At 39.0% G+C, this 14140-nt stretch overlaps 1 protein-coding gene across 1 annotated transcript; it reads left to right on the top strand.

The window, feature by feature from the left end:
- Nucleotides 1–4644: 4644 nt before the first annotated feature.
- Nucleotides 4645–8714, top strand: LOC107768028 (cation/H(+) antiporter 15-like). The gene is made up of 2 exons (XM_016587133.2): nucleotides 4645–5059; nucleotides 6255–8714. Exons 1-2 carry the CDS (start codon nucleotides 4805–4807, stop codon nucleotides 8457–8459), a joined length of 2460 nt encoding a protein of 819 aa, XP_016442619.2. The 5' UTR covers nucleotides 4645–4804; the 3' UTR covers nucleotides 8460–8714.
- The last annotated feature ends 5426 nt before the right edge of the window (nucleotides 8715–14140 follow it).

Below are 14140 nucleotides of genomic sequence, written 5' to 3' on the forward strand. Positions count from 1 at the left end.
TAGCTCCACTTGAACAGACTCAACATCCCTTAAGTACACAGTGATGGTTTTATCAATCGTGGCCTTCGTCTTCTCAACTTCGGCCCTGGCCTCAACAACCTCAGCTTCGACTTCAGTGAGTTTGGCCTCGAGCTCCTCGATCTTCTTGGCCTGGGCCAAATTTTTCACTTTAGCACCTCAGAGCTGGGTCTCAGACGAGGCCAGTTGGGCTAGACTAGCCTCTTTATCAGCAGCAAGTCGATCCATATTTTCCTTCCATTGGTTGCAGTCTACTTTAACTTGATCGACCTCCCCCTCGAAGCTGCTCGATAATCTCGAATTTTGGTTACATCTGAGACACTGAGGTGTTAGCCTCCATAGTTGGGTCAAGTAGACCATACTCTTGCAAAATGATGGTTACTGATAGTAGGCTATATAGTTGATATTTATACCTTAATATGACCATACTTTGTTGTTGTTTTATAGATAAATTGCCAATAAAATACTCTAAATAGTGTTCTTTTGTTTAGCAGGGAATATTATATGAGAGGAAGCAACATGGAGTGTTTTGGAGGCGATAATGTGAAGAAAAACGCCCACTCGAGAAGTACCTGAACACAAAGAAGCATAAATGGCCTGGGCAAGAAGGCCACCGCGACCGCGGTGAATCGGGGTAGATTAACAACGTAAGGCAGAAAGATCAGTATTTACCGCGGTCGACCGCGGTTGGCCGCGACCGCGTTGCACTGTTCACGCTGCTGGAAAGTTTGAGGACCAAAGTGTAAAATCGGGGAAACTTTTGTAAAACCCTTATATGCTTTAGAAACTTGCCCAAGATTGTGCTACGCTGATTTTAGACTACTTTTGGAGGCAAGAACAAGAGTGAGAAGATCAACCAATCATTAGAGTTTTTCTATCTCCTTTTAATTCTTGCAATTTTACATTATGAACAATTTAGTAGTTTTCTCTTATTTTGTTATGAGTAGCTAAATACTTATCTAGGGTTGATGGAACCAATTGTTGGTTGAAGTTTTGACTTAAGTTGTTATAATCGAGCCCGATTTATGATATGATTGTTCAACTACGTTTTGTATAGTGATTAATTGAATGGGCCCTTGATTAATCGTGTCTAATTACCTTATATTGCTTGAGAGAGAATATTAGGTTAGATAGCTGTTAAACAACACCACTTTTGGGTAATTGAAGAGATTCATTACTTGAACTTAAAAATGGGTTTAGATATAACAAAACTTTAGTGGGATAATTTAGAGTTGCATAACTATTGTCAGCTAGAGTAGTTCGAGAGAATGCTCTAGTAAATTATTTTAGATGATCGAGAGATAATTACGATAACCCATAACTCTTAATCCTCATAGAGTATTACGACGAGATTATAGCGTAAGAGTCAAGACCTAAACTAGCAATTGGGGAAATCACTGCCCTAGACCTTTTTACCATTGAATTATCTTTATTTTAGCTTACTATTGTTTTTAATAGCAGTTGAAGTAGTTAAACAAAAAACCCAATCTTTATTGATCAAAAATCTTGCATCTAGAGATTGATTGAGTTGATAATAACATTGCCGTAGAGTGTAATAGATAGGTTAGTTCCCTGAGGATTCGATTCCGGATTTAAAACTGGATAATATTTGCAGCGACCACTTTGTCCTTTAAAAGGCATAGTTGGGCGTTATCAGTTACATGCTTGTCCAGTTTGGCCTCGTTTTCGCGAGCTTTGGCCAAGTATGCCTGAAGGTCTTTGAGCTCCTCCTCCTTTTTGCTGCAAAGGAGTTTTAGAGCCTTCCCTTCGTCCGAAGATCTCTTGAGCTCGACCTTATATTAGCTCAGCGCGGCCCTAAATTTGGTAATGGCCTATACAGAAAAAAGAGATATCAGATTGGAGTAAGGGGAGAGGAAGAAATTACAATGACAGAAGTTAATGCTTACTGGGGAGAAAAGACGGTGAGCCTCTTCGAAGAGGGTTGATGCTTTGTTGAGGTCGGTGGCATCATCGACCCTATTAAAACAATCCCAGAAAGGATCTTCTTCACCGGGGACTCCGCTGGGGTTAGGCATTTCTAGAGCCTGAGCTTCCCTTATTGCTTCCTCAGAGTAAGCTAATAAATAAGGAGAGTGATCTATTGTCATGGCCCCGAGCACGTCGCTATGGTGCTCTTTCCGATCCCGGGGATCTCGGTACTTATCCCCTTGGGTGTGCTTGTTGAAATCGGAGGAACAATCTCGACTCCAGGCGATTTAGGGCTTTGCCTAAATATTCTTCAGAGTTTCCTCTTCACGAGGCAGGATCTCCCGCTCGAAAGGTTTGGCGACCTCAACTGGTTTCCTAGCTCGGGTCACTAGCGCTGAATCATCGCCCACGTTTTCCTCATCCTCTAGAAACTAGTGGGCCAAGTCCATGTCCACGTGAATAACATTCCTCCTGCTCTTCTAGTAGGGGCCCTTTTGTCTTGGGGGTCTTCGAGTTTCGAAACCATTTTTCTCTTATTATCTTTCCCCAACTCGATCTCCTCCCTAGGAGCGTCCGACCTTATCTCGAAGAAATCTTCAATTCCTACATAAATCGAAAATTAAGTATGAGGAAACAAATGACTTTGGTAAAGAAGGAAAGCATAAAAAAATTACAAATGAAAACTCACCATGGCATTTGGCTTCCCATTTGCCCCTCGACAAGTCACGCCATTTGCGCTCATCATACGAGGAGGTCGCAACTAACTTTAGAACCCAGTTTTCGAGGTCGGGAATCACATGAGGCATCTAAGCAACAACTGTAAAAAAGGTAAAGGCATCGCACAATGCGAAGATAAAGTATAAGAGTATACCGGGAAAAGGGTTTCACTTACGATTGGGGTTCCACCTCTTTGGGAACGATATTTTCTCCTCGAGGATGATGTTCAAAGTCCTCACTCGGATGAACCGACTCATCCAGCCTTGGTCTTCATCCTCATAATTGCTAGCAAAGAAGGCTTTGCTTGATCGGCGTTGGAGTTTGATCAATCCTCAAAAAAGCTGAGGCCGATACAATCGGATGAGGTGATTAAGGGTGAACTCTGGAGAAATAACGGAGCATAATCGCTATGCGCCAGAAAGAGTGGTAGATCTGGCCGAGGGTGACTTGATATCTTCTAAGAAGTCGATCACAATCAAATTAAGAGGACCCAATGTGAAGGGGTAAGTGTAAACGCTTAGGAACCCCTCCACGTGGGTGGTGACACTCTCCTCAGGGGCCGGGATCTGTACCACGACCTCATCCCTCCAGTCAAAATCCTTTTTCACAGCCTCGAGGTGTTTCTCCGTTATCGAACAAATATACCTCGATGCATGCTCCCATCGGCCGAGATCTACAAGGAGGTTTTCGACGTTAAAGTCTTTCTTTATGATACATGCAATGGGAATGACCTCGTGAAGGGCCGACGCTTTGTCACCGGCCGGACGAGAAGAAGAGGAGGAAGCCGTTTTCTTTTGAGGAACTATTTTAGAGGTTTTTGCCATGTTTTTAGGTTTAGAGATGTGGAAGGTGGCCGAGTTTGGTGTTTTCCGGCACTAAAAGGGCGGTAGAAACATGTGATGAGAGAAAGAGATAAAGAGAAGAAGAGATTAGAGAGATTGGAAGGAAGAAGTAAATTTCTTATTTCAAAAAAAGAGCCCCATATTTATAGGTAATCGGCGACGGTTCGGCGGCGTTAGTGGCCGACCATTGCTGGCACCCATTTAATGTTTTGGGAAAGCGAACCAATGGGACATTTTGGTCTCCTCGAGTGCTTACGTCACGGGGATGACATCATCATCGGGGACTCTAGAAAATCGAGGCTCAAGTCGTTTCTTATCATCTTATTCTAAGAAACGCGGGGACTATCTGTATACGGTCAAAATCAGGTATGCTCGATTTTATGGGCTCGAGGAACCATTTCAAGAATAAGTCCAAAGAATACTGGGTTCGAGGCCGATGGAAGAGTTCGAAGTTCGAAGATCGAGGTGTCCGATGAATATTGAGGCCAAACGTGACCGGCCTCAAGATAATGTCATTATGATTTTGTAACAGAAAGAGCAAGATTCCCGCCACGTCCCCAAGATCATGGCGTAAATTCTGGAATAGATTCGTACGAGTTAGTACGAATCCGTACCAGGCGGTTAGACAACTGTCCCAACAAGATTCCTTACTGTAAATAGAAATGTACCTTATTTAGGGTTCCCTACTATATAAAGGGTACCCCAATCATTTGTAACGATCATGACTCATTGACAAAAGAATATACTTTCTTACTTTTTTGTTCATTACTCATCAGAATTGTCCTTTAACTTTATTGTTCTTGACCAATCTCGAGGCCACCTTTGCTCGAGGTCGAGACTGGCTTGCATACTGGTTTGATTTTACTTACTTCTTTTATTTATATGTCAGATTTCTTGGTTATTAATTAATATTAAACTAAATCACATATCTTTAAAATCATAAACAAGTTTAATTATTACTCGTATTTTCGAGGTAAACGTACACCTATTCATGCAAAATGAATGTGAAGTGTTGAAGTGGTTCACATCATCACATTTTCCTCCTCTTTTTTATTTTTTCTTCCTTTTATTTCTTTTCCTTCACGCATTTTGGAGCAACTAATGAAACCCATGCAGAATGGCAAACCATCCATTTGTACGTTTTCTGAATAAAGTCAATCATGCATGATCTAAGGAGATTTTCTCACGTCTCAACCTTTTTTCCCATCTTTTCTTTTCCGATTTATGCACCGAAAACAGCCAAAAGGTGGCAGCTTCAACTGTCGCCAGAGTGGCCCCCGGCGGAGATCTAAAGCAAAATGGTTAATCCCAATTTCTTGAAGACCCCAGAAATTCCATCGTATAATGTCCGAGGGAAACAAGTGGCGGGTGTTGACAAATTGTGTTATATGACAGATACTGTTACCGACAATGGCATTTGGGAAGAAATCAACCCTTTGGATTCCAAACTCCCGATCTTCATTTTTCAACTTGCTATTGTTCTATTCGTCACCCGCCTTTGTCTGCTCCTCCTCAAGCCCCTCCGCCAACCCCATTTCGCTGCTGAATTGCTCGTATGTATAATTGCTTATTTCGTTTAGGCGCAGTTTGTACGACACTCCTACCCATTTGAATATTGACAACATGTCATTTTCTTATCCCATTTTTAACAATTTCAATATTTAAACTTTTATATTCTCTCTGTTCCAATTTGTTTTTTTGGCTTCGCACGGAGTTAAATAAACAAGAAACATATTTGAATGCTTGTGCTTTAAAAAAAGACAAACATATTCGAGTTGTTATAAGTCAGATGAATTTGAAAGATTAAAATTAAAATATTGAAATAGATATTCTATCTATGTGACTTTTTAACCATTACTTTATTTTTTTTCTTACTATGACTGATAAAATACATAAGTACTAAAAAAGAATATCAAAATCCATGCTCATCAAACATGTCATATCTATTGAAACCAAGTAAGTGTCAAATATACCAAGCTAAGCCACATTTTCATGTCTTTCTTTGCATGGGTTTGATTGTTCGTACTTGAAATTGCTTTAAACTTTTTTTTAGTTGGTTTACTAGAAAGATTAATATTAGTATTTCACCTATCATGCATGAAGATAATTAATAGAGGTTAGATGCTATTTTTCTTGGTTATCTGCTTTTGCTCTTATGCGATTAATAGCCTGTTTGGCCAAGCTTCTTTTGAGGCAAAATCATTTTTTTGGGTCAAAAATATTTTTTTTCTAAAATTAAGTTGTTTGGCCAAGCTTTTGAAAGGAAAAAAAGTGATTTTGAGGAGAAGCATAAGCAGTTTTGGAGAAACAGAAAAAGTAGCTTTTCTTCAAAAATACTTTTTTGAAAAACATTTTTGAGAAAAATAGACTTAGAAGTAGTTTTTTAAAGCTCGACAAACACTAATTGCTGCTCAAAAGTACTTTTGAAATCCATTTGCCAAACATAAACTGCTTTTCATCAAAAATACTTTTGAAAAAACACTTCTCAAAATAAGCGGATTTTTGGAGCTTGACCAAACGGACTATAAGTCATCTTAATTTGGCTTCATTTGATATGTTAAGTTTTCCTAGCTTGTTCTACTTTATAGGTCACTTTCTTTGAATAAACACAAGTTTTGGAGCACACTCACGCTATTATGTCAAATATTAAGCTGCGGATTGAAGTGTAATTTTTGCGATTTCTTTTTTAGAGAAAAAGCAAATTCCTCATTTTTGAATCATAATGCCAATTTCTTCCGAATATGGCAGGCTGGTATACTGGTGGGTTCAACTGCAATTGCAAGTGAATTCGCACGAGAACATATTCCAGCGTTTGGTGCTATATTTGCAGCCTCTCGAATTATGATGATGGAGACCGTGGGAAACCTTGGGCTAATTTATCATGTATTTCTTCTTGGGTTAGAAATGGACTTAAGAGCATTAACAAGTGTTGGACCTAAAGCCCTTGGCATTGGTATTGCTGGAGCTATTTTCCCGTTTGTTATTGGAGCTTCCCTGTACACGTTTATCGCGGACTATCCCGAGAGTTTCAGGTGGGGTTTCCTTTATTGGGGTGTAGCACTCTCAGTCACTGGCCTTCCTGTTATAGCAGAAATCTTTGCAAAACTAAAGCTCCTCCATTCAGAGATTGGAAGAATAGCCATGTCTTCAGCCCTTGTTAATGACTTGTCGTCGTGGTTTCTCCTTGTAGTCTCATTGTCAATAACTAGTAGCTATTCAAGTACGTACTTGTCATTGTTTAGTGCTATTGTGTTCATCATTTTCAGTATTTTTGCAATCCGTCCGGCACTTTTGTGGGTGATTAGGAGGAGGACCCGAGATGGAGAAGAATTTAGTGAAGCAATAGTTTGTGCTATACTTGCAATGGTCTTGGCTTGTGGGTTGGTGACGGATATATGTGGAGTTAGCTCTATGCTTGGTGCATTTGTATTTGGTCTTATAATACCTCCAGATTTCTTGGGGCACAGGTTTGTGTTGATGCTACAAGGCTTTGCGTCGGACTTGTTGCTGCCTCTTTATTATGCTAGTCTAGGAATGAGGACTCATCTTGGGGGATTAAACAAAGAGGACGTGCTTATGATGGTTCTAGTTAGCTTCTTTTCATTCATACCTAAGATTGTTAGCACTATTGCTGTTTCTTATTTGTATAGAATGTCGTTGCGTGAAGGATTTACACTTGGTGTCTTGATGAACACCAAAGGCCTGGTAGCTGTCATGGCAATGAGCTTGGGGCGTGACCATACTGTAATGAATGAGGATGGATTTGCCATCATGTTGTTTACCATTTTTTTCATGAGCATAGCAACATCACCAATTGTGAACTTCCTCTATAGACGGACTAAAAGGTTCTTGCCAAGCCAGCACAGGGTGTTACAGGACCTAAAACCAGATGCTGAGCTCCGAATCCTTACCTGTATTCATGAAGTACAAACTGTTGCTGGAATTACTGCACTCCTGGATATATCCCATGCCTCGAGAAGATCCCCAATTTGCGTCTTTGCTCTTCAGCTCATGCAGCTGAAAAAACATACCACCGCTCTCCTCATTGTTCATGGCTCCAGCAGGACTAGCTCAGAAAGCGTCAGTAAAGTAGGCGGACAAATAGACCAATTAATTGCTGCGTTTAACAACTTAGAGCATCAAAATCCAATGGTATCTGTTCAGCTATTGACTGCTATATCTCCTTATGGCACAATGCATGAGGATGTCTGCAGTATTGCTGAGGAAAAGCAGGTGACACTAATCATTCTCCCATTCCACAAGAGACAGACTATCCATAATAACATGGAAGAAATGAATCCTGCTTATAAAGATGTAAATAATAATATTTTAGCAAATGCACCTTCTACTGTTGGTATTCTTGTAGATCGTGGTTTTGGCACATTGTTACCTACTAAAAAAGATGAGGGTATAAGTAGGAGTTGCAGAATTGCTATGATCTTTATAGGGGGGCCTGATGACAGAGAGGCTTTGGCCTATGCTTTGCGCATGGCGAGACATCCCAAGGTAAGTCTAACAGTTTTGAGGTTTATTCTAGATGAAAGTAGAGCTATAGCTGGTTCAACACAAAATGACGATGCAGATTTTTCCGTCATAATGGGAGCTGAAGCTGAAAAGCAAGCTGATGACCTTTTGGTAAATGAGTTTAGGCACAAGGTACAGAATGATGGCTCAATTGTTTATATAGAGGAGATGTCTAGTAATGGGGCAGAAACAGTGAAAATAATAGCAACACTAGGTCAGGATTTTGATCTCTATGTGGTAGGAAGAGGATTGGGGTTCTTTTCGCCGCTCAAGGGTGGGTTAGATGAGTGGAGCGACTGCCCGGAGCTAGGGTCGATTGGGGATCTGCTGCTGACATCAGACTTTTCTTCTAGTGCTTCAATTTTTGTGGTGCAACAGCATGCATGGCTCAACCCTGGATCATCAACTCAAGGAAATTCAATTCTATGATACATATAGAATCATGTTAATCTGGTACAATTTATTAATGAGACAGAAAAGATGGTTGTTGATCTTTTGCAGAGGGTTACGAAATGATTTAGCTCTAGCTATCTTGTACAGGAAATTTTCAATTTTATATTTAGAGGGAGTTTCTTTTTCCTCTCTGAATAGATATATCTACCTTATTTGAATACAAAATTCTTGAGTTCCATTGTTGTATATTCTTTGATTAATCTAGCAAAAGGGTCTGCCATTCAAGCTTCATTAATTTTGTTTGGTAGAGCTTTGGTTAGTAGTATCTGCATTTTGAAGTTGTTGTCACGATCCAAAATCTCACCAAAGATATCGCGAGGGCACCTAACCTCCATACTAGGTTAGCCAATCACACAATAATATAAAAACAAAACAAAAAATAAGGGCAGCCCGGTGCATTAAGCTCCCGCTATGCGCGGGGTCCGGGGAAGAGCCGGACCACAAGGGTCTATTGTACGCAACTTTACCCTGCATTTCTGTAAGAGGCTGTTTCCACGGCTCGAACTCATGACCTCCTGGTTACATGACAACAACTTTATCCGTTACGCCAAGACTCCCCTTCACAATAATATAAAGACCGCAAAACAACATATAATAAGTCTCAATTAATATAAATAACAGTGTAAAGCTCCAACAATAGCTAATACAGTGATACATAAACCAAATTCCCAAAACCAGGTAGTACCGAGTCATTAGCTCTAAAACCAAATATAGGATGTGTCTCAATAGTATAATATTTGTCTAGATAAAAAATAACAACATAAGACGAGGGAAGGGGACTCCAAGGATCTCGACATTCATGTAACACTACCCTGAATCCTCTCGATAAATCAAAAGTACACTCGCGAGGTCCGCTGCTAACACCCTAATCTACATGAAAATGTGTAGAAGCGTAACAAGAGTACGAGACAACATGTACTCAATAAGTATCAATGTTGGGCTAAGCATGTATTATATTTTGATGATTAACAAACCAGGATAAACTATGTGAAATAACCAAGTTTCATGTTCCAGGATAATGTGTTACTTAACTAGTGTGTAGGAGTGAGATACAACTGACAAATAAACCAAGTTCGTAGAAGACTAAAGTCTAGTGCTGATCAGACGCATGTCAGAATACTTGTGTAAGTTGATTTCCTCAAGCAAGTTATGTCCGTACTCTACAAGGAATGCATTAATTGACAGGAGTCCGTGATGAAAAGGATTCTTGTAAATAAGGGAAAACTTGCATGGAAAGAAAAAGTTGAAGAGATGGAAAAAATAAGGCAACCAAATCAAAATGGGACTAGATGTTTTCCTTAACCTAAATATTCCACATTTTGGAGCATTAATTGAAGAAGATTTTCAGCCACATTTGCAATTATAAAAGGAAACTTTTTGATGCAATCCAAGGTTAACGCTATAAAAAAATCACATATGTAGAGCTACTCCTGAAAAAAGTAGTCAAGGCAAGAAGATACTCTTGAAGACTCAAGCTGCTCATCTAAAGAACATATTCCTAAAGAAGAAGTTGTTGAAGTTCTTTAGTTGTTAGGTTGAGTCAAGTGTTTCGGATTGTGACTTATTTGTTTTTGATAAGTGTAGTAGTAGGTTAGTGCAGAAACTTTAAATTTTTGTAAGCTTCTTAGGCTAGAGTTAGTTTGGGAAGGGGTAGCTATAATTGAGTTGATTGTAGGAGAAGTTAATCCCCTTGGTTATAGATTTGTAACCTAAAAATTACTATTTGATTTTTAGCAGAGTTTTGAGGAAATCCTACTAGGGTAGGTCATAGTTTTTTACTCCCTTGACCAAAGAGGTTTTCCACGTAAAACTTTTTGTGTCAGTTAAATTCTGCGATTATTTCTATTTTTGTTTGTTTGCCTAGTTCAAAGAACAAAGTTCTTTGAAATCATGAAAATCAGGTAAGAGTTCGTCTCTAAATTAACAATTGGTATCAAAGCGAGTTCTTTCATAAAAGTCTAATACCTTGAAAGAATATGCAATGGCTTCACCACCGGATGCTCAAGAAGGACAATCAACTTTAAGAGCACCACTATTTAATAGGAAGGAGAGAATGCATTATTTTCTAGAAAACCTGGAGCACTAGGATATTGTTGAAAAATGACAAAAGATTTCCATACTGGTTGGTAACAAAGGTATCACTGTTGGACCAAAGCCTAGAGAAAAATATTATGAGGAAAATGCCAAACGAGTTCAAAAGAATGCTAAAGACAAAAAGATTTTGTTATCTGGTATTGGTTCGGATGAATATAATAGATCTCCGTATGCTGAGATGCAAAATCCATATGGGATGTTTCTTTGTGTGCACATGAGGGTATGTTCCACGTGAAGCAGTTACAGATTGATTTTCTAACTAGGAAATGCAAAGAGCTTAAGATGAAGTGCATACATCAATTATTAATGAATTGATATCTCTTGGAGAATTTATCTTTCGAAAAAATTTGTGAGAAAGATACTAAGCATACTGCCTCCCTCATAGTATAGCAAGGTCAATGCGATCACTAAAGCAAGAAATCTTTATACGATGACTCTTCATGATCTTTTTTGTAATCCGGAAACATATAAGTTTAAGCTTAATCAAGAACGAATAGATCGATAATCTACTAAATCCCGAAAGCCCAAGAACCTACAGGTTCTCAAGTCCACTCTGAAGCAAGACACTGAAGAAGATGACATGTCACTGCTTACTAGACATTTCTAGCGGGCAACAAGGAAAGATGGGTTCTTGAAAAAAGGCAGTTCCTCCAAGGCCATAGATAAAAACAATACTGATGGATGCTACAAGTATATAAAGTAATATTACTTCATCAAGGATTGTTTGCTATGAAAAATTGAGTGAAAGAGGAATAATACTGAGAAGGCAAAACAAAAACAACAAATAAAACAGGGTTCCTGGAGGATGAGAAATAAGGCTATGGACAAGATTTTGAAATCACTTCCTATAGTGCATAAATCCTTGTCCCATTTTTTAGAAAAAAATCTATGGGACTTACAGGCGGATCCAGGATTTGAAAATAATAGGTGCCATAATTTTCTTTAATATACACCTTGTAATAACTAATACAGAGTTTGTTAGGAATATTTATTCAATTATTTTTAGTTATTCGGCTAAACTATCTGTATACGGTCAAAATCGGGCTTGCCTAATTTTGTATGACTGGCCGAAATCGGGGTGGTAAATCAAGGCTCGGCCTCGGTTATATAGAACCATTATACAATAGCCAATCAAGATCGAGACCGAAACATGAAAGAGATCGAGCAAGATTGAAGGAAGCCTGTCATGTCGAATAACAGAAAGCCGAGATATCCGTGATCAGGCAAGGATCGTGGCAGAAATATCGGCATGTATCAAGTCAGGACCGGTTATTTAGCCCATCATGGGATTTACTTCCGTAATTAAAATTATACTATAAATAGGATTACTCTACTATATAAAGAGGGCCCTAGTCATCTTGTAATCATCTTACATTCATACATATCAAAGCAATACAATATTTTCTAATTCATATTCTTGTTCATCAGTTAGTTTGTTTCTTAACTGTTTTGGGCACCGATCAGTTCGAGGGCACTTAAGCTCGAGGGCTGAATCACATTTCAAGACTGGTGTTCTTTATCTCATTGTTAATTGATAGTAGCCTATATTATACGATGTAGATGCTATTTATGCTCTAAGTTAACCATACTTTATTGATGTTTTAAGTGCTAAATAATAACAAAATGCTCCGAGTTAGGAGGAGGATATTAAGTATTTTGGGGTCAAATATGTAGATACAAGGCCAATCGAGAAGAGCCCGAATGAAAACGAGCAAGAAAAGGTGAAGAAAAACTGGGCCACAGCCCACTGCGACTGCGGTGGGACCGCGGCTGGAACGCGGTGAAAGAAGGAGAAAAACAGAATGATTGGAAATGACCGCGGTCGTGCCGCGACCGCAGTAGATCTGGAGAAAGCCAAGAAGTTTTAGGGCCAAACTGTAAATCGTGGGAAACTTATCCTAACCCTATATAATCTCAACAAACTCGTCCAAGTCAAGGTCAAGCTTGTTTTTAGACTGAATTGGAGGCAAAAACAAGTGTGAGAAGATCAAGATACCATTAGAGTTTTTCAATCTTCTTCTTGTTATCATTATTTGTGATTATGAATAATTTTATGATTTTATCTTGCTTTACTATGAGTATCTAAACATTTAATCTTGGGTTGATGGAACCAATTGTTAGATGAAGTTTTGACTCAATTTTGTTATAATCGAGCCGGATTTATTATATGATTGTTCAACTATGTTTTGTATGGTGATTAATTGAATGAGCCCTTGATTAATCGTGTCTAATTGCCTTGTGTTGCTTGAGAAAGAATACTAGGTTAGATTGTTGTTAAATAACACCACTTTTGAGTGGTTGAAGAGATTCATTACTTGAATTTAAAAGTGGGGTTAGAGATAACGGAACTTTGGTGGGATAATTCAGAGCTGTATAAATTATCATCTAGAGTAGTTCGAGAGAATGCTCTAGTAAATTATCATAGTTGATCGAGAGATAATTGCGGTCCCCATAGCTCATAATCCTCATAGAGTACCACGACGAAATTATAGCAAAAGAGTTAAGAAGTAAACTAGCAATTGGGGAAATCAATACCCTAGATCTTTTTACCATTTAATTATCTTTGATTTAGAATATTGTTAATCTTAATATCATTTTACTTTAGTTGAACAAAATCCAATATTTATTTACAAAAATCTTGCATCCGGAAATTGTTTGAGCTTGTATTAGCATCACTAAGAGTTGTGATAGATAGGTTAGTTCCCTGAAGATTCGACTCCAGATTTAAGAAAATCGGATTATATGTGCAACGACCGCTTTGTCTTTTATAAGGCATAGTTGGGCGTGATCAAATTTGGTGCCGTTGCCGGGGAACTAACGGTGTTATTTATTACAACTTAGAAGTAGTGGTATCATTATTAGTTTAGATCAATTTTCAACGGTGTTACATAATTTTCCAGTGAAATTCTCACGTTTGAACTCTTGTGTGATTCAGGTGTATGCCTAGAGATTCTTAGAGGACTGGTGAACTGCTTGAAGGACTCTCAAACCCCGAGAAAATATTTAGGGCATTAAACCGTGCCAATAAGAAGAACAAACAATCACAACAAACACACCAACTTGAAATTGAAATGGGTGACGCAGATAACGTCAACGGGAACATCATGGATAATCAAGTTGACCCAAACGTTAGAGTGGTAGTACCTCTTGTGCCAGAAGCTGCACTTTATGATTAGGCATAGCCAACAACCGACAACCTGGCCACCGCCATTGCTGTGCCCCCAATACAAGCGGAGACATTCCAGATCACCAACAACATGCCGCATCTTCTACAGAATAAGGTATTGTTCTCCGGGTCACAACTTGAAGACCCTCAACAACACCTGAAAATTTTTCTGTCGATTTTTGTGACCTAAAGGCAGCCAAATGTGACCCAGAAGCCATCAAACTGTTACTGTTCCCGTTCTCTATGACTTGGGAAGCACAAACTTGGTTGAATTCGCTCCCAATAAATTCCATTGCCACTTGGGAGGAATTAGTCAAGCAGTTCCTGAACAAGTTTTACCTGCCCAACAAGACTGCAAGACAGATTGATGAGATATTGCAGTACAAGCAGCAGCCTA

Source organism: Nicotiana tabacum, chromosome 3, assembly GCF_000715075.1.
Source record: "Nicotiana tabacum cultivar K326 chromosome 3, ASM71507v2, whole genome shotgun sequence".
NCBI classification, from domain to species: Eukaryota; Viridiplantae; Streptophyta; class Magnoliopsida; order Solanales; family Solanaceae; genus Nicotiana; species Nicotiana tabacum.

Coding starts and splice junctions, on each gene's coding strand:
- LOC107768028 (XM_016587133.2), top strand. CDS start 4,805: ATGGTTAATCCCAATTTCTTGAAGACCCCAGAAATTCCATCGTATAAT. Junction 5,060..6,254: donor ATTTCGCTGCTGAATTGCTC/GTATGTATAATT, acceptor CGAATATGGCAG/GCTGGTATACTGGTGGGTTC.